Source organism: Jaculus jaculus, chromosome 9, assembly GCF_020740685.1.
Source record: "Jaculus jaculus isolate mJacJac1 chromosome 9, mJacJac1.mat.Y.cur, whole genome shotgun sequence".
Lineage (NCBI taxonomy): Eukaryota > Metazoa > Chordata > Mammalia > Rodentia > Dipodidae > Jaculus > Jaculus jaculus.
In genome coordinates this window covers 79415651-79436614 of record NC_059110.1, presented here as the reverse complement: position 1 = coordinate 79436614, position 20964 = coordinate 79415651, and the positions used below count along the sequence as shown (strand labels likewise).

The 20964-nt window shown below is 51.6% G+C and overlaps 1 protein-coding gene across 7 annotated transcripts in view; it reads left to right on the top strand.

Moving 5' to 3' along the window:
* The first annotated feature begins 269 nt into the window (after positions 1-269).
* Positions 270-20964, top strand: part of Wscd1 (WSC domain containing 1) — a 42979-nt gene continuing 22284 nt past the window's right edge. Inside the window, exons 1-4 of one of the 7 annotated variants that reach the window (XM_045159370.1) lie at positions 270-399; positions 10116-10804; positions 16738-16852; positions 17749-17933. In XM_045159370.1, coding sequence (XP_045015305.1) covers positions 10387-10804; positions 16738-16852; positions 17749-17933 — 718 coding nt within the window. In that variant the 5' untranslated portion in view covers positions 270-399; positions 10116-10386. Of the gene's footprint in view, positions 494-534; positions 648-1049; positions 1174-1547; positions 1604-1904; positions 1977-10115; positions 10805-16737; positions 16853-17748; positions 17934-20964 lie in introns of those variants that run through there. The other 6 variants (XM_045159373.1, XM_045159374.1, XM_045159372.1 and 3 more) reach the window with 6 other exon arrangements.

Genomic DNA, 20964 nt, shown 5'->3' with positions numbered 1-20964 from the left:
ACATTCTGTAAGGGATATGGAGGGAGGTTGCAGGTCCGGAATATTGGGATAGCACAGAATTCTCTCATTACCAGTGCCCTCAACCAGGTTCCCCAGGGCTCCAGAGAGCCCGCCCTTCATCTCCAGGCCACAGATTCTGCTCCACCAAGGGCCTCTCACATCTGGATGCCTCTCAACTGACCTGCAGGAAGCCTTCCACTGGTCCCCATCTAATCCCCCAGCTTCGCAGCACCTGTTGAAACCGCGCTCCTGAGCCTGGCTGAGCAGCTCTGCCCCTAGTGGGGAATCTGGGGCATGAAACTTCCTTTCTGGAAGCTCCGTTAGCGCCACTGCCACCTGCTTCTTCTGCCTGCTTCAGCTGTCCTCAGCCTCTGAGAGCATCTTAGCCCCCAGCTATAGGTGAGGATTGGGCACACTGTTGCCCCTGGTAGTGCACGGTGGATACTGTGACTCGAGGGCTCCTGGAAAGTAGGAGTAAGAATTCTGGAGGGGGGTAAGCACTTAGAGTGGGGCCCAGCGTTCATTTAAGGGCGGGGGAGGGCTGCGCATAGACCTGTGGGATTGTCCAGTATCTGTTCACCTGGGTGTGTGCATCTGCGAGGCAGTACCGACGATGGCCCTCAGTGTGTGCTAGTGGAGTCCATGAGGTATGTGGCACCGCTTCTTTGTTTGGGTGACTATATGAATGAGCAGCTCGGTCCCACTGTGTCAGAGTGGGGCAGAGCGACTGCTACAGAAGCCCGCGTGTGTGGTGTTATGGTGTGGGTGTCTCTGTCTGTGGTCTGTGCTCCTGTGTGGGACTGTCTGATACTGCAATCCTATCTCTGTGCGCGCGCGTGTCTTTGCATGGGACAGTCTTCCAGTGTGTCTGCCTGTTTGTGTCAGAGTGGTACAAACTGAGTGGCTGTATCTGTGTGCGCCCGTCACAGCGTCCTGGCTCGTTTCTGAGTGAGGGTGCAGAGGCCACCGTGTGGGCGCGGGAGCGTGGTGATTCGGGGTGTGCATTCGTACCGGCCAGCCTGCGTCTGCCACCGTGCCTGCGTCGGAGTGGGGCGGCCCATGCCCGCTGCGCTCCGTGTGCCGCGCGAGCGCCGGGCCCTGCGACCCGGGGAGGCCGTGTCTGAACGTGTCCGCGGGGACGGTGTCCGTGTCTGACTTCACAGCGGCGCGTGGGTGCGTGTCCCGGGCCGACGCCGAGTGTGGCTTCCCCTCCAGGGAGCCGAGCCGCGGGCGGGCGCGCCGGCGCCTCTAGGACCCGGCGGCGGCGGCCGGCCGCGGTCCCCGGGCCGCGCGAGTGAGCATGTGCAGACTGGGCGCCCGCCGCCCGCTCCTCCGCTCCTCGGCTCCTCCGCGCCCGCCGGCCGCTCCTCCGCTCCTCGGCTCCTCCGCGCCCGCCGCCCGCTCCGCTCCGCTCCCCGCCGCCCGCCGCGGCTCTGCCCGGGCGTCCGCAGCCCCGGGGAGCTGAGCGCAGGCGGCGCGGGCCGGAGTGCGCTCCTGAGGACGCCCGCCGGGGCTCGGGGCACTGCGGGGCTGCGGGCTCCGCGCCCCGGGAGGCGGGCGCGTGGCCGCGGGTGCGGGCGCCCCGACCGGCGGCGATGGAGAGGTGAGTCCTGGTTCCCTCCTGGTCGCCCTGGCCGGGAGCCCGGGTTTCTCCGCGCCGCCGTCGCCGGCGAACAAGTTTGTGTGGACGCGGCGGGGCCGCACCTGCCCGGGCTCGGGGCGGCGGGCGCCGGGCGGCGGGCGCTTCGCGGGCCGGGGCAGCGGCGGAGCCGCGCGTGCGGGCCCCCAGCCTGCCCACGTTCGGGCCGGGCCGGGAGGCTGACTCGCCGCCCGCTTCCCCCACCCTCCCCGAGGAGGCTGGGGCAGGTTTGGGGGTGGGTGCGCACTGCCTCGTTCCGCTGCCAACCCAGGCTTCCGGTCAGCGCAGGGTCTTCTCCGTTCTCTTGGTGAACTTGGGCCGGAGGCAAAACTGGAACGTATGTATTTTGTTCGGAAAATGACCCGGCGTTGAGCTTTGCATCTTCCCTAAGTGTGGATGGAGACGACTCTGGTGCCTTGAGCGGCGTTTTTCTATGCTGCTCGGCAGTGTCTCTGGCGGGGTCCCCTGGCTGACTGCTTGGCTGAGTGTCTGTACCCCGCGGACAGTGCCTCCTCGTGCTGGCTTGTCTGTGGGGAGTTGGGGGTGGGGGAGGGGACCTCTGTCCCTTCTGCTGAGCCGCAGAAAGGCTGGTATCATCATCGGGCTTCCACAGGGGACCCAGCCCCTAGCCACCCTCACCAAGCCAGGCTACTTTCTGGACTGGAGAATCCACTATGCTTTTGTCACCTTAGGTGCCCTCATCCTTCTTGATGCTGGGACAACATGTTTAATTTGCGGAGCTCCTTCCCCGCCCTCCCGGGCCAGACCATGTAGCCATGGTTGGGATGGGAGTGGGAGGTCTTGAGGGCTGTGGTGTTGGGGAGTCAGAGAATCAGAAGCAGCCTGTAGCTAGGTCCCCCCCACTTGATGGTTACAAGTGCTAGTCAGAGGCTCAGGGGCAGCTTCCTTGGAAGAGGAATAGCTCATTTCTCCTAAGAATGAGCCCCTCACCTCTTAGGTGAATTTCCATAAGAAGGTGCTGGGGGGACTGTCACCCCTAGGCTTCAGGGAGAAAGTGCTGGAGGCATCTCTGCCATCTGCTCGGCTGGTGGCTGGGGGACACTTGGCTCTCCACTATGGCTATACTCTCCAGGCCTCCCAGGATTGAGAGAGCCTTATCTTGGAGTGAGGAAGTCCCTTTCTTCAGTGGTCCTAGGAGCCCTGAGTAGTGCTGCCCTGTAGGACAAGCAAAGAGGACATTCTGGGCCACCCATTAACCTGCTGCTTAGCCTGAGCCTCCAGCCTGCCAACTTCAGCCCAGATATGGCTGTGCAAGTCAGGGAGTCTTGGAGCTGGCTCCTTGAGGAGGAGCTGGAGCAGGTGGCTAGGCGGCTCTCGATCCACAGCCCCCTAGCCCTGTGCATGTGAGTAGGCCCTCACATGAAGGTGCTCCTCTTTGTATACAGTTCCAGCTTGTATTCCCATCCACCTCAGCCCTTGGTTTTGGTGAGACCCACTCCTTATCCTCCCTCTCAGTGACATCAGTGACTTTGTGGAAGCTATGTTTAGACCTCCTGGGGCCTTATCCATACAACAGGTGTGATAATCATGCTCACGGAGTCCATGCTCTGCTCATTTGGGGAATGAGTGTTAGGAACATGACCCTCTCCGTGAGCCTCTTGCTTTCTCACTCCCTCTCCTAATCTCACCTAATCTCGTTATAGCCACCATCTTGACCTGGTACCCGAAAAAGTATCCCACATAGGCCACTTTGGAGAAGTGTGGTTAGGGAGAGCCCTCCACCGCCTCCCGCCTCCCGGTGTCGGGAGAAATGGATGGAAGAACAGGTTGTATTAATTTTGCATCTGCACAGTTCTGTGTGCCTCTTGGTAGAGATTAAGGCCTCTCCTCTGTTCATGGATATGAGCTTTCTCCCCTCCTCTGCCCCAGGGTGCTTGCTTTGGTATGAGGGAACTGTGGAGAGTCTAAGGTAGGCTGACTTGGGCATGGGTCCATGTCCCATGGTAGGCATGGAACTAAAGACGGACAATGCTGACTAGCTGGATGCCCCATTCACTTGCCCAGATTTGTTCAAGTTCTTCAAGGGTCTATAACACCTGATTAATTTTCATGTTCTGAGCTGGACACAAGACAGCCCTCAGGAACTCACCACCAGGTAGAAAACGCCCAGGAACAATGAACAAGTTAGGGTTCTGTTGAAGAGGTAGCCAGAGGTTATCTGGAAGATGTTGTGGTTGGCTGTCAAAGATAGGATAAGCCTGAAAGGAAAGGAAAAATGCCAGCTGCATGTAGTACCCACCTCTCTTTGCAGCCTGAGCATGGTTTGTAGTGGGGTCCCCAGCTGGTTTTGAGTGAATGAAGTGTATACGTGTATGTGTGTTTGTCAGGGCAGGTGATGGTGCACACTTGGAAAACTGGAGTTCAAGCTAGAAGTAGCTGTTTGCCTTTGTTCAAGTTAATTGGTCCATTCTTTCTCAGGTTCTGCATCTATACGATGGAGATAATGATTCATAATACACTAACATCAAAAATGTGTGGGAAGATAATTCATTCATGTGTTCACCTGCTCATTCATGCAACACACTTGGTAGTATATGGAAGCACCTTGTCATCTCTACTGTGACACCTAAAATTTTATTACATATGAACTTTAGCCATAGGTTTATTGAAAGATTTTCCCCCTTTGTATTGAATTGGGCTTTGACCTTAGTTTTACTATTTTTTTGTCATTTGAGATTGACAGATCATTACTGTGTACATTATTGGGCTGTTATATGATTTTTGAGGTTCATACAATATCGAATGATTAAGCTAATTATGAGTTATACCTTTTCAGAAATACTGTTTCTTTGAATTCTTAAGTTCTAAAGTTTAAAAAATAAAGAAATTTGCTTTGTCAAAGGCAGAGATCTCATCCTATTCCTGTTTCACAGGCCATGTCCATGCCAAGGGCCCAACAAGTTTGTTTAGTGGACTCCTTGCTTTTTTTCTCAGCCTAGAACTAGGGACACCAGACCCTGAAGCCAGGGCATCATGCTCTGATGCAAACAGAGACATTGAATGTGCCTGTGAAGGGCTGCAGCTGGGAGAGCGAGCGGGGACATTCACAGGTAGCCTGACTCTAAAGCAGAACCCAAAGCCAGTATAGGTCATGGAGCATCCATTCTTGCTGGCCACTCTGCTCTGGAGACCTGGGCATCTTCGTGGTTGAGATGGCACTGGGGTTAGGAAAGCATTTCTGGTCAGCATCCCTGGCTGCCTGAAGAACACACCCTGTAAGAAGGCTTGAAGTACCCCTACTGGCCAGGGGTGCTGGTTGGGACTTGGGGTTCTATAAGAACTAGTCAGGGAAGGCTTGGGGACAAGACCAAGATAGGCCCCTGAATACCAGGCCAAGGAGTTTGAACCTGTTCCTCCAAGCCCTCGGGCCTCTTGCAGGCTGTAGCATCATTGGTTCCTGCTCTAGGAAGATTGCTTTCTTAGGATGCTGGAGGGCCACAGCCCCTTGGGGAGGGGTGGAATCCAGATGGCAGGTCTCGCGCCTGAGCGGAGCAGAAGCAGAACTTGAAGGAGGGAGCTGCTGGAGCTCTTAGCCCAGCTTCCATGAACCACTTTGCCAAGCTCCCAAGGCTAAGTAAGGGGCCCTGGTAGTCTGTCAGCGACACTGGAGTTCTGAGCAACTGGGACACAAGTGCCCATCTTGGCTGCAGAGCAGCCTGCTGGGTCCTGGGCTCTGTCTTTAGTATACTTGCCCTATACATGCCCTGTGCTGGAGTGGCCACCGTGGCTGAGTCCACGTGAGGACATCTGAAAATTATCTGCTGCTACTGCCTGGCATCTCTGGCCAGATGGTAGAAGGAAGGTGGAGAAACATGCCTGACCACCCCTCAGTGGCCAGCCACTGGTCAGATGTGAGCTAGCTCTAGGAGCTGCCTTCTCTCCTGTCCTTGCTCTTTCTTTTCTGCTACAACTCCTTAGGCTCAGACCCCAGCCTGGCCTAGAGGTGGCTGGCACCTGTCATCCTCTGAGATCCAGGTTTTCTAAGTTCCCCTGCTGTAGGTGCTTGCTCCTTCCCTGAGACTGGGAAGTCCCTCAGTTCCATTGTTGTCCTCTCGTTCCTGAAGTTTTAGGGACTTCCTCCCCAGTTCCTGCTGTGCTGTGAAGTGACCCAAAAGACTAGAGGGCAGGCACTGAGCAAAGTGGGCACTTTTGTCCAGCCCAAGTGCCCTCTCCTAATAGGGTGAAGGCTTAGGCAGGGACTTTCAGGAATTAACCAGCACCCCCTCCCACCTCAAACAACGTGGTAATCCCAAAACAAGACCTACAAAACATGCCTTAGGAAAGAATGATAGAGACTTCCAGAGGGAGGAAAGGATTTCCAGTCTGCCTCAGTTCAACCTTAGAGGTCTAGTGCTTCCCCTCATGGTGCTGTCTGGAAGCTTGGAGACATGAGTAGCATGAGGAACTTCACTCTGGCATGGTTTCAAAAGGTGCCTCATGCAGAATCAGAACTGGGGAGAGGACCAGGGAGTTTAGTGGACACAAGGAGGGCTCCAGGAGCAGATGGCCTGGGTCTGAATGCTAGCCCTGATTGATCAGGTCTGAGGACAGACCTCATTTCTCAACTGTGCAGGGTTGGTGGGGGAAGGGGGGACAGTTCCTGCCTTAGCAGGCTGGGTAGAGTAGATAAGATGAAACCCATGAGGTATGCAGCCCATTTGACCTATTTATTCATGCTGCAAGGGCTTAACACATGGTGTCATTGGAAAATAAAGCAACTGTCAATGGTAGTCTTAGCAGGGGTGTCAGATTCAAGCAAGATGAGAGTGCCAGGCCCATCCTGCAGAGTCACAGGCAAAGTGGGGAGGAGACAGTTCTCCAGGGACACCTGCTACAGCCTGTCCTCCAGCTGCTTTGATACATCTCTTTGGCATTGGTAACCCATGCATACCATAGTCAAGAAACCAGAGTGTCATGTTCACAGCCAAATCCACAACTCTGCTCTAATGAGGGCCTGCTAACTTTGGGATACAGTAGGTCTGGAAAGTGGCTTCCCAGGTCCAGTAAGGACAGATGGTGGCTAGATTCTTAACCCAGGTCTCAGCTGGTTCTGTTTGCTGACACCTTGAGCTCATCTGTGAGCTTCTTTGTCTGGTTCCAAGTTGCCCAGTCCCCCACCCAGCTGTCTGTTTGGGGTTTAGTCATCAACGAGACTCACCATTCCTGCCCACTTGCTTTGTGCTGGGATCTGGAGCTGTGGAGATATGCCAGGTCTGATCTATGCCTGATGGAGAGGTGAGCATGGCAGAGTGGAATGAGGGGGACAGACAGACTGGCAAATACCAGTTTGATGGTGAAGTGCAGGGGACATCCAGGACAGGGATGAGTTCCTGATACTTTGGGCATGTGGTCCTTCCAGACCACCTTTGGCAAATGTTCTGGCCTGGGATCTGGGAATCAGCTATGAAATTTTAATTTTTAAATTTTGTTTATTCATTTACTTTGAGAGAGGGGTGAAAGAAAGAAAGAAAGAAAGAAAGAAAGAAAGAAAGAAAGAGGGAAGGAGGGAGGGAGGGGCACACCAGGGCCTCCAGCCACTGGAAATGAACTCCAGACTGCTGCACCACCTTGTGCATCTGGCTTATGTGGGTACTAGGGAATCATTCTGGGTCCTTAGGCATTGCAGGCAAGCACCTTAACCTCTAAGCCATATCTCCAGCCTTAGCTATGCAATTTTAAATGTTGAGAATAGCAGGCTGCTTTATAGGAGGCTGTGACATTTTAGCCTGCAAGTGCGCATCAGCCTCACAGTGCCCAGACCAAGAGGACCCTCTGATAGAGGGAGCTCCAGGGAGCATTTGAGGGGTCTTGGAGAGCTTGGAGTGAGTCTGAATCCTGATGACTCAATGCTGATACCTCCCACTGCTCACTAGCCCTGCCTGTGTCATGTATACAGATCCCATCTGTAAAATACAGGCAGAACTCACCTTGCCTTCAAAATTCTCAACCTCAGGGCCCTTGGCCCACTCTTCTACCCCATCTCACCAGCCGACGTGCCACCTTTCACCTGTCATTTTAGTTTTGTAGACTTCTGCATTGAAAGAATCCCAACCTCCTTCAACCAGAACCCTTTGGCAAACACACCTGAAACCCCTCTCCATGGAAATACAGTGCAAGAAAGTTCCATACAAAGCTTAGGCATTCTCGGTAATGGAGTGTTCTGAGACCTCAGGTTTTCCATGTATCACTCCCTCTCTACCTGATTTCAACTTCATGCCCTGCTCTGGTTGAGGGGCTTGAGGTAGCCTGCTCTCATATGGCCACTCCCCTCCAGCAGCCAACTTCTCCTAGCCGAGTTTGCCTGTCCCCTTATCCATCCCCTCATGCACTGTTTAAAATTGCACTGACCAGTGAAGATTACCAAGCAGCCATGCTGGGCCAGGCCTTAGGCTGGGTTATAGAGTGACAAAACTGAATAAGGAATAATTTCTCCTTGGGTTAATCAGAGTACTCCAGGGATGCATGAAAAGTGGGCAGATAAGGCTAATCATCTCTGAATTATGTGTACTAGGACAGGGGTCAACACATACGGACCAATTTGTTCCCTATGAAAGCCAGGCGTGGTAGTGCATGCCTTTAATCCCAGCACTCAGGAGGCAGAGGTAGGAGGATCACTGTGAGTTCGAGGCCACCCTGAGGCTACAGAGTGAATTCCAGTTCAGCCTGGGCTAGAGTGAGACCCTACGTCAAAAAAAAAAAAAATTGTCCCCATGAGTGGATATGGTCAATGAAAACTTGGAAAAGGTGACAACAAGGCTGAGCTTTGGGATGAGTGAGATGGTCACAGAAGGATTCACCAGTCAGAGGGAGGAGGAGGCATAAGGGCTGGTATGCTGTGGTGGTAGGTGGACTTGCTGGACCGTGGTGTGTGTGTGCTTACTTGTACCATATTGAGGATGCTGAAGCCCAGAGCCTGGCAGGTGGTGGGGCTGGTCAGGGCAGATCCTGAAGGGAGCCTTGTATGCCTTGCTGAAGAGCTTGGCATTTATCCCCCATGCTCTGGGGAGCTATTCAAAGGAGTTTTCAAGCAGGGGAGCACCATGATCAGATTTGCGTTCAGCAGGCTCACCCCAGCAGCCTTATACACGATGGATTGGAGGAGCCCAAGCTGAAAGCAGAGATCAGCCTGGATTTCGTGGGATTTTCTCTGTGGTTTTACAAATCTGAGACTGGCTGGGGTGGGCCTGGTGACACACCAGCTTAGGCAGAAAAGCTCTGAGACAGTCTGAAATGGCTTCCCTACTCAGCTGAGTCCTACTTTCAGTTGCTGGTGACAGTAACCTGTGTTTCTCTGACTACACCTACCGACTTGGTGGCCCTCAGCACTTATGTGAAAGGGACAGGCTGGTGAAAGCCTCTTTGGATTGTCTCCTGGGCCCCCAGCCTCCCCAGGACCTGGAATGCTGGGCCCCAGAGCCCAAACATTGTCTTTCTTCTCACACCCTGCCACTGGCCCCTGCACACAGAATAGCCATTGAGCAGCTGCCGGTCCACGTTAGTTACGGCCAGTGGCTTAGTCACGCTTCTAGAGGCCTTTCTTCTGGGACAAGCCTGTCCTTGTGCTCAGGGCCCTCCTCTCCCAGCAGCTCTGCTTGTGGCAGCTGCAGAGCCCCTGCCAACCCTAATAGTGCCCTTCTGAGACACCATCGATGGGAACCAGAGCCCAGTGCAAGTGCCATGGTGTGGGCAGTGGAGGGCACCGTGCAAGGCTGCTCAGGGAACCTTCCCTTCTCACCAGCTGACCCAGTCTCTGTGCTGTCCTGTCCTTTGCACTCTCACAGGAAGCCATTCTTCCCCTGAGCCCTGTCTCCATGAGAGGCGGTGGCAAACCTCTGCAGGAACTCTTAGAACACCCCCTCCCCGGGAGGCAGCTCACTGCATGCACTTACCAGACACCTGCAGTATACGTCTGCCTGGGCTGGCTGCACTTGTGGACAGTGCTGCCATGTTCCATGTAGTACTTGAGAGAACTGTGAGATCTGGATAGAGACTGCTGAGAATCTTGGCTCCTGCCTTTGCCATCTGAGTGATCTGAAAGAAGTCACTTTGCCTCTAGTGTCCTCACCTGCACAGTGGGGTCTCTAGTTGGTGAGAGGAAAACGAGATGCATACATAACTCATTTTCCTCAGTGGCATTTGCTGAGGGCTCAGAGGACACTGCTGTTGCTCACATCCTTGCTGCTTTCTACTATTGGTATCACTAGGTTTACTGTCACTGCTCCTGACAGGCAGGGGATCATTCTTGTGTCACAAATCAGGAGCCTACAGACCCAGAGAGGTTTAGCAACTTGTTCAGTATCACACAACTAACTGGCTAATGGCAGAATTGGGATTTAAAGCCAGCCCTCTGTCAAGGGATCCTGCCACACAGCTGACCCCTTTAGTAAAGCAGCCACAGGGGTGGGGGGCACAGTGGTTCCTCTCTCATATGAGTGTCCTTTCTCTATATTTCCAGGTTCATAAGCCAGAAGATGCAGGCCAGGAAGAGCTGAGGGATGGACGAGATGGTGACACCTCGCCAGAAGCTGCCGCCACCAGGCCTGTGGCTAGTGGAGAGAGGCACTGGTGACGTTTGAACACTACAGGGACAGCAGCCCAGAACCCCACAGACAGGGGCTAGGATCCAGGATGCTGGAATGACACCTCTGGAGGCCCTAGCTTCCCTACTGCCCTGGCGCTAGGCGCCATCCCCCAGGCTCCAACGGGGAGCCCTGCTGCCCAAGGGCATGGCCAAACCTTTCTTCCGACTCCAGAAATTTCTCCGCAGAACACAGTTCCTGCTTCTCTTCCTTACAGCTGCCTACCTGATGACCGGCAGCCTACTGCTTCTGCAGCGGGCCCGAGTGGCCATCCCACAGGGCCCTCGGGCACCTGGCATCCTGCAGGCTTTGCCAGAGGCCACCTTGGCATTGGGTGTGGGCCTTCTGGACAGCAGGCCACTGCAGGACTCCCACGTCAGCCCAGATCTGGTGCTCGATGTGGACACGCTGCGGAGCCCTCTGGCCCGGCAGCCACCTGGACTCCGCTGGCCCAGGAGGAACCGCAGCTCCCTGCGCCGCCGCTGGCTTCACCATTTCACTAGTGACCCCCAGGGACAACCCACACTGGGCCCTGAGGCCCCTGGGCCAGCTGGCCATAGCCAAGGTAGGTGCTCCACTGTAGCTCATGAGCTGCTCCCAGGATCCCTGCTCAGGGTCACAAGTTTGGTGTCCTCATTCTTGGGGCCCTGGGACATCTGGTGAAGTCAGCCTGGCACTATGTGATTTCCCCAGATGGCTTCTTCTCTCTGGCTCAGCAGGAGACAGGGCATTTGGCATGAAGTCTTTGGTGTTTTCTAACTCTCCTGCTGCAACCCTACATGGATCAAAGCTGAAGTGTGTGAGCCACTTACCCAGAGAGTTCAGGCAGAACTCAGGTTGATCCTGGCTTAGCCACACCTTGTCGAGTGAACTTGGGTATATCACTTGACTTCTCTAGGTCCTCTGCAGTAGAGATAGAGACAGCGGCTCCAGGTTACTGTGAGAATGAGCTGTGATAGCACTGCGTGGGTCACAGAGTCTCAGGCCTGGTCCCAGAGCATCAGGTGCTGCCCCTTTAACTTGGTTATCAATGCACTATCAAGTTCTCCCATATGTAGCTAAGCAGGCATTCCTCTGACATGGTCACTGCCAGCCATATCTGTATCCACACTGTAGATCATCTTGACACACACTTAAGCCAAGAACTACTAGGCAGAGGCCCTTGTGTAGTAGCTGGTGCTATAATGGCAGCCATTGTAATCTAATGAAAGTGGCCAACCTATGCATTCTACACCTGGGACTCTGCCATGTAAGGTACTGTTGGTATTTCCCCATTTTGCAGCAAAGCTATTGAAGCCGCTGTAAGTTGAGTTCTCTAAACCAGGACTCAAGTGTAGTGTGGCTCTGGGCTGTGACCATAGGGAACCTTGGCAGGTGAATAGGAGTGAGAATACAGTGGAGAAGTGTGTCATGTGAGCAGGACACTACTGGGCAGTCCTAGCTGGATCCAGCTGGGAGGGGCTGGAGACAGAGTAGAACGCACATCTCAGGCAGCCAGAAGCTGCAGGTCTGGGGTTGGGGGCAGGGCATGACAGCATTGACTGCCATGTACTTCTGGGAGTCCTATGTGGGAAAGGCCTAGCTCTAGCTTGGAGTTCTTGACACTCAGTTCAGCAGACTCTGTGTGTAGTCCAGAGAACATGCTGGGCGCATGAAGTACACACGGTAAGTATTGAAGTTATCCTTGAATGATGACTAAGCTCAGGAAACTCTTGGCATCCCTAAGTCAGCAGAGGAGGTGCTCTTTTCACAGTACTAAGCACAGTTTTGAGAACTTAGCCTAGGTTACTAGTGGCAGACTGTGGCAGGAAATAAGACAAGAGGGCCACCAGAGCTGGGGAAGGAAGGCAAAAGAAAAAATGTCAGACCTAGGAATTTGGATTGATTGATTCATTTCTGTGGTGCTGGGACCCAAACAAGATGCTAGATAAGCCCTCGACTATCAAGTCACATCCTCAGACCTTGCATTCTAGAGAAAGGAGCCCAAGCCTCACTTGTCTGGAGAAGAGGACTCTGGGAAGCCGGCTAAAAGAAGACTAGAGGGTTGTGGGCTCCTGTCTCCATGGGAGGAGGTTTTTTGTCATCTAGGGCATGGCCCATGGTGGGTTCTTTAGCAAGGCTTTGTTACCTGAAGGAAATTAGGCTTGAGTCTTCTCTTCATTCCTCTCCACCTACATGTACTGAAGACGCTCTGCATGAGTCTTTGCACTGGGCCTTTGAGCTCTGTCTGGGCTGGAGTCAACCATGTATCAAAATGACTGCTGCAGAGTGCAACCGAATGATGGTAGAGGCTGGTACGGGGTTTAAGAACTCATTACAGGGGACAGACTTTTATAGCTGGCCAGCAGAGAAGAGGACTCAGGATGACCAGCTGTCTATTTCTGGACATAGATATGTATGCTCAAGAGAATTGCTGACTTATTGCCAGTGCTTTGTTTTAGAAGGCTCCCATGAGCACAGGAGAGATTCAAGTTAGATGCAAGTAGGACTGAAACTCAGCCATTATCCAACAGTACATTCTGAGGAGGGCTTAATGTTGACACACTTCCACACCTGTTCATTATCCTGCCCCTGTCTCTGTAGCATACGCTGCACAAGGGCTACTCCCCACTACCCATCTGGGAAAGATTAACTCCTGACACAGCAGGGAGCTTCCAGAGCCCAGTCCCAGTGAGCTCTGTTACTCTTAGGTGATTAAATATTTTCGGTCTGCTGCAGGAGTTCAGGAAGAATTTGGTCTAGCTGCAGACTAAAAGTGTGGCTGGGAGAGGCTGTGGTGTTACATAGCAGCCGGAGATCTTCAGAGAAGACACAGGAAGGCAAAGCACCAGCCTGGGAGCCCTTCCTGTCTCTTCCCCACCCCACCCCCACCATGAGGAGGCTCCTGTGTCCTGTATAGTTGGGCCAGTCTTCCTGGTGGAGAGTGGCCCACAGTGCAGCCCTGGGCCAGCTGCTGGGGCTGCAGACAAAGCAAGCATCTCTTTGCGGCCTGGGCAGCCTGCCATCCCCTGAAAGGGATCCTGCAAGTCGCGGAAGCCGCAGGAGTCTCCATCAATCACCGAGCATTTCATTATACCTTGGACAACATCCATAATGGAATAAAATGTCAGTAAGTTTACTAGGGGAAAAATAGTAACTTCTCCATAGCCAGTTTGTTTTTTATTGATAGTAATTTTCAAAGACATTCCAATATCTCCAAAGCCACTGTTAATAGCCTCACGGCTTGTCCATTCTGATGTGCAAATGAACAGATGCAGAGTCACAGACAATAATGCATCGTCTCCATTTCAGCCCAAAGTAATAAATCCACCTCAAGATGTGTCCCAGTCCCAGTGCATCTTCCAAAAGTTCTTGCTTTTCTTCACAGCCTTGCTTCTATCATGGACTTAGAAAAACCATCAGTTACGCTTTGAGATAAAGGGCTCCCTAACTCTGTACAAATCAGAGGGCTCATCTGCATCTCACATGGCTATACCCCAAGATGGAGCAGACAGGGGGCCCAGATGGGGCTTCTGCAGGGGGTCAGAGAGATACAGCCAGCTGCCAACTACTAGGCCACTCCTTGTGTTCCAGGCTGTCTGATTAAAGCCACTGCTTTTTCCTCTTCTATTAGTGAGCTAATTATTTACCTGATATTTACTGATCTCCATCGTCCTACTTGTTCCCAGGTTAGCATATAGGATCAGAATAATAATAGCTGTTACTTATTTGAACATCTGCTGTGTACAGAGTGTTATTTTGTATAGGTGTCCATCTGTCAAATCTAATTTAATCTTCAAAGAGCCTTTTGATGTAAATGGTGCTTTTACCATTTTAACGATGAAGAATGTGAGTTCCAGGGAAGTCAAGTCATTGAGGAATTTTCATTGTCAATAAATGAGCTATTAACAATAAAAAATCACTAGTGTGCATTTGCCATGCCAAGCTTTATATTAGACACAGGACATAGTCATCCTGAGGTGGCACCATGTACCCATTTTGTAGATAGGGAAGCAAAGGCTCAAAGAGAAGCAACATATCTCTCTGATCAGGTCATGGTGGAGCCAGGATTTGAACCCAAATCAGCCCATTGTCAGAAATGTGTTATATCCATCTCAGCCTTCAAAAGTCTGAAGCCTTGTGGCTCCTTACTATCTATGGTGATGCATGTTTAACAGTCCTTGAGATTGTGTGTTTTATGTGTTTAATTGGTAGCTGTAGTGGACTTTCTTTGCTAAGCAACACATAAGACATACCTCACACATGGATAAGTAGGCACGCAGAGTGCACTTAATGCCCACTACCCTGAATGGACGCTTTCTGTGGCCACACGTGCTGATCGTAGGAGTCCCAAGGCTTATGAGAGAGAGAGAAGCTTTTGCAAGACCCCATGCCAGGGAAGCAGTCCCTAGGGAGTCAACAGGGAGAAGCAGGTTCCTGTGGATGGCACAGTCCTCCAGGAGGTTGCTTCTGGAGGTTTATTGCTAAGAAGGGGCCACATTGAAGAAGATGACTGTTTACTTCCTCGGCCCTGGAGTCCTCTGACCTGAGGTCCTTAGGGCCTAGGGTGGAGAGAAGCTTAGACTTCTGCCATGGGGTTCATTCTCACTTGTGGAATGGAGGCCCTTCAGCAGGACCACCCTGCCCTGCAGTGGAGCCTTCTCCTTTCTCCATATGTGTTCCCTTGGGGTATATCACTGAAGGTTCCTAGGAGCTGTAAGCCACTGTTCACAGTTAGGTGATGACACTGACATTGGGCCAAACCTTGATGAGTCACTGGGGGCCACCAGCTAAGGTGGAGAAAGTGTTGTCCCTACCCTGCAGGGGACTTCTGTGGAGTTGCAGAGAGGCAGGATACACAGTTTTGAAAGACTTTCTTGAAATAGGATCTCACTCTGTAGTTCAGGCTGACCTGGAACTCACTATGCAGCCCAGGCTGGCATCAGTCTCACAGTAATTCTCCTGCCCCAGCCTCCCAAGTGCTGAGATTATAGGCATGTATCTTAACACACAGCTCAAGTTTAAAAGATTTTTCATAGCAAGTCAATGGCTGACAGGTGAGTTTTTAGGCCCAATAAGATTCTAGAGACTGTCATGAGCTGGGTTAGTTACGAAAGGGATTTTAACCTCTAGGTCAGGCTGCAAGCACTGGTTGACTAAACAGGGCATGTGTGCAGGTGACAGGGGAAAAGTGAGCCCGAGCAAAGGAAGGGAGGGACCCTGGAAGGCCATTTGTCTACATGACAGTTAAGGAAACCGAGGAATAGACAGTTGAAGTGATCCACTCCCAGCTTCAGGAACACACTGTGGCTAGACACCTCAGAGGTGGCCCCAGATTCCCTGCACTGGGCCATGACTTGATTCTTCCCTAAAAGCTGTGCAGAGCCATCAGACTGCCTGGAGGACTTGGGCCTGAAGCTTCCAGAGACGGTCTAGTTTCCCTAGCATCTGCACTGCGCCACAGGTGACATTTCCTAGTCACCAGGCAGCAGAACTCAGACATTCTCTGGAGAGTGCAGAGTCTTTGTCACAGGGGCATAATCCTGCCCTGGCATAGCAGATGTGGATGGATGTTCAACAACCTGGGATGTGTGAGGATGTGCTTGCAGATTCCCAACATGCCATTCCTCCAAAGCAGGAGGTATGTGTGACATTTACACACCTGGGGCTGTGTTTGTATTGTGTTTGTGTTCTCCAAGCTTCTCTGTCTCTGGGAAGTATTGTCTCCCTTCAGGGTGACAGGAAAGGGCTGTCATATTCTCCCATGGGTGTGTGCATTGTTGGGTTAATACTGTCATTGCCCAGTGTTCCTAACCAGGGAAGTACCAAGGTAACTGGAGAAGTCTCCACTGTTGATTGGTCCCATTTATTCCTATACAGGACACCTGTCTCACACTCCAGCAGACCCATGCCAACCACAGACTGCAGACATCATTTTTAAGATCTCCCTTCTTTTGAAAGATCTTAGGTTAGCTAGTATCAGACCTTCCTTGGCTACTGTCCTCCATCTGGCTAAGATAGATGTGGAAATACTTTCTCTTGGGACCTTGCAGAGCTTAGAAGGGACAGGGATAGAGAAGAAAGGGTGAAATCACTAAACTCTCCAATGTTTATAAAGGTTCATAGAAAGGAAATTCTGACCACCCCAATTTGATCATTACACACATATATTGAATTTTCATGCTCTACCTCATAGGTAGGTACAGTTAACAATAATACACTGTGTAAGCCCAGCTCCAAACACAGGGAACAGGCTGGAGGAAAGCATTTGTCTGGCTGGTACTAGACTCCTGGCAGCACTGTCTGGGTGCACAGTGGACCATTAACTAAGAAAGGGGGCAGGAAGTGAGCAAGGTGGGGCCATCTAGCTGTCTGCTGGGCTTCATTCCATGCTTCCCAGAGAGATGTGTAGGCCAGGCAGGGCTAGGGACCTCACTTTTCCTGGGAGAGGTGGGTTCATGGTTAGGACTTCTCCCTGTCTCCCAGTCCTGTGATCTCAGCTGTGCTCCCTCCCCACAGGCGCCTACCTCGGATGCTTCAGTGATGAGGGCCAGGAGAGAACTCTGAAGGGGGCAGTGTTTTACGACTTGAGAAAGATGACTGTGTCACACTGTCAGGACGCATGCGCTGAGTGGTGAGTGTTGGGCCTGTGTTGTTGACGGCCTAGGTCAGGTCAGAAGACTGGCAGCTAAGTGACACCTTGTTTCTGGGTGGCTGTCACAGTGTCCCTATGCCTCCAGTGATCAGAACAAGTCCTCCAGAAGGAAGTTCACTGGCACATGGAATTGCACTGGACAGGTCAGGTGGCTGGAGACCGGGCTCCTGTTCTGAGTGTGTACTAGGGGCTTGCCACGTGACTTGTGTTCTTTTTCATACCTGGGCCTCAGTTTGCTCATCTGTTTAAATAAAGGGTGTTGGCATAGATTTCTCTGAGGACCTTTCCAGTTCTGATAGAAAAATGATTTCTACTTATGTTTATAGCAAAATTTACTTGTCTTTTGAACTGCCAGCTTACCAAAGGTTATTAGAAATTTGTCATATGCCAGAGTGTTCCTACCACCAAGATGGTCACAATTCACTGGGTATGCAGAAGGCAAGCAGAGTAGCATGACATTTTTTTCTATTTGTATAACCTTACTTTTTAAAATATTTTTCTGTCATGTAAATTCCCAGCCCTTACCCTGCTAGGTAGTCATTAATTATCCCTATTCTATAGTAGGAAAAACTGAAGTTAGAGAAAGTAAGGCCAAGGTCTTACCTTTCATGTGCAGAGGATTGCATCTCAGAGACAAAGGTCAAGATGCCAGTAGGGCTAAATAGTGGATTCCACGTAAAACACTGTTCTGTAAACTTACATGGGTGATCTAGGCCTGCTGTATGCTAATGGTTGCAACCCTGCCTCCATACCTGTACTTCACCAGAGTTTCATGACCATCCCTGAAACCCACCTCCTATTGTCTGAGCCTGGTCTTTCTGTAGCCCCAAATCTGGGCTGAAGTTGGGACTCATTTGGGCTCCATGTCCTTGCAGGTCCTATGTCTATGCTGGCTTGGAGGCTGGTTCAGAGTGCTACTGTGGAAACAGGTTGCCAGCCACACGTGTCAGCCTGAAGGAGTGTAGCCATGAGTGCAAGGGTGAGAAGGGCACCGCGTGCGGGGCCATGGGCCGACTCTCTGTGTACAGTGTGGAGATGCTGCAGCCAGGCTCCAGGAAACGTGAGTCTGCCAGCCTCCCCGTCGTGTCCTGTGCTCCACCTGCCCTGCCCTCAGCTCCTCAGTCAGGACCTATACCCTCCCTCCCTGTCACTTGCCCCCCATGGGCTCCTGAATAGCTGTGGACAGGGGTGAGGGCCCATCAGAAACTTCATTGGTACCTTGCCTTATCTTTTACATGCCTCAGACATGCTGTGCACCTTCAGATAGCTCACTTCCCTTCCCTGGGTTCCAGCCAATACAGTAAACTGCCTCTGGACCGACAAAGCTTTCTAACAATAGGGCAGTGGACTTGAGGTCTGAAACCACTAGAAATGTTCCAAAAGATTTGAGAAATACTAGGCATGGTGGTGCACACCTTGAATTCCAGCAATTTGGAGGCAGAAGTAAGAGGGATAGCCATGAGTTCGAGTCCACCCTGAGATTACATAATGAATTCCAGGTCAGCGTACCCTATGTGGGGGGGCGGTGAGTAACTTGAAATACTGTTTTTTTTGGGGGGGTTGTTTGTTTGTTTTATTTTTTTTTTTAAGAATAAAAAGTTTATTTAAAAGAAAAAGATAAAGAAAGCAGAGAGAACAGATTCCTCAGTGAGGAGGGAAGTCCAGAGATAGAAAATCCGCAGTCCCAATGGGAACTGATTTTTTTTTTTTCCCTGAGGCAAGCCCAACAGACTGCCTTACCTGCCACCCCCTCCCCAACGAGGTAGGGTTTCACTCTAGCTCAGGCTGACCTGGAATTTACTATATAATCTCAGGATGGCCTCAAACTCATGGTGATCCTCCTACCTGTGCCTCCTAAGTGCTGGAATTAAAGGCATCTGCCACCACACCTGTCTTCAGACTGCCTTTTGTAATGCAAGGGGTGGGGGCGGTTGAATTGGCACACCAGGGCCTCCAGCTGCTACAATCACACTCCAGGTGCGTGTGCCCCCTTGTGCACATGTGCAACCTTACATGCTTGCATCACTGTACAAGGTTTGTTTTATTTTTAAGGTAGAGTGTCACTCTAGCCCAGGCTGACCTTGAATTCATTAAGCAGTCTTGGGCTGGCCTCAAACTCACAGCAATCCTCCTACCTCCACCTCCCAAATACCTGGATTAAACATGTGTGCTACCATGCTCAGCATTGAGCAATACTATTTATTTATTTATTTATTTATTTTGGCTTTTTGAGGTAGGGCCTCACTTTAGCCCAGGCTGACCTGGAATTCTCTATGTAGTCCCAGGGTGACCTCGAACTCACGGTGATCCTCCTACCTCTGCCTCCCGAGTGCTGGAATTAAAGGCATGCGCCACCATGCCCAGCTGAGCAATACTATTTTAAGTGGAGAACTTAACTAGTGGGAAAGTGAAACTATCTCTGGCTCCAGAAATAGAAAGAAATTGAGAGCGATAGTGGCAATAGGGAGGACTATGATACACAGCACTGGGCTGTTTCCTGTCTGGTGGCCACAAAGTATAGATGTCAGTGTTTGAGCAGGGCAGGAAAGGAAGCCTTGGGCCTGTCATCCAAAAGGGACTTGGACTGAGAGTTCTACATAAAGTAGACTCAATTTGCCTGAAATATAATCCAGTAGAAATTTCGATTATTAATAATAGCCAGGACAATAGTAAACTACCTACTGGTTCAGGGACATAGAAAGTATAACATTTTACTTTACACGAACAATATTTCTTTCTAAGAATCTGTAACGATAGTCCTGCCAGTGTATGAATTTGGACATTCACATTTATACTATCTGCCTGGCCCTGCAAGCGCTAACATAAAAGCCGGTTCTGGTGTTTCTGGAGCTATCTGGCAGAGCCCAATTGCAGAATCTCTCTTAGAGGTATGCCAACAGGACTAGGCGTCAAGGGCCCTCATGGATAAATTTCCACTGATGATGAGCTTGCAATTCAAAATTAGACAACTCTAAAGGAAATAGTCTAACCCTGAGAACTATGGTGAATCTTAAAGGCCATCCCTGGCCACAGTGAATGGAGTCAGTAGAGGGAGAGTGGCCTTCTTTGTTCTTGGAGAAGGTCAGGTGCTTCTTGCATTCAGACGGGATGTGTCAGAGCTGAGATGTGCAGAGGGGGCAGTGGGCCTGGTGTAGAGACACTGGCAACATATTCTAGCTTAAGGATTCACTGATGAGGCTGTTAATTCAAGTAACTCACTGCCGCCTACTCAGCAACAGGCCTTGACCTAGCACAGAGTTTGCCCTGTTACCTGGACATCTAGGTCAGTTTCCTGAGGACTTCACTGCCTCATGCTGCCTTCTTGGATCTTTGGGCTCAGATAAGTAATCAGCATGATTCCTGGTCCCTCGCCCCTCATTCCTAGAAGGACCAGACCTATGCATAGACTCTGGGCCCCAGCCACTCCTCTGCTTCCTCGCTTAGAGACAGCTGGTCTGTGTTGTCCATTGGCTGAGGGACAGATGGTCCTGTTGTCCAGGTCATCCCCTGATCTTGAGTCTGCTAGATGGCTGTCCTGGTTCCTGTTTCAGGTAGTGCCGGTGCTGCCCCCACAGCAGGCTGTCTGGCTGGCCTCGGCCCTTAGCTCCCTTCTCCAGGAGCTGGGCCAGCAAGCAATGTCAAGTTGATCAGGTGACTACCCCTGTAAGATGCAACTTGCAGGTAGCAGGATGAACTCACAAGAAACAAGGCCCATGAGCTTGCCTCTAGATTGAGGCCAAGGTCAAGGTCGGTTCTGATAGATCGTTAGTATCTACCTTTGATGATTTCCTTTTTTCCTGAGTGGCCTTTGAGGAGTGGGGGAGAAGGCTGTGGAACAGGCTATATTCAATGACACTACCTTCTGACGATCACAGCAGTGTACAGAAGTAGCCACTATGACCTTGTCCCAAGGCTCACAGGTTGTGTCCCTGTTGCAGGTCATGCTGGGTCCACCTGTGACTCACCTTGTTCCAATCATCCACTTTCTTGGCACCCACTGGCACATGATGTGTGTTAGGTTTGGGGCTGGTTGGTTGCAGAGAGCATACAGGTGCATATGTAGCCTCCCTCCAGGAGCTCATTTTGGAGTA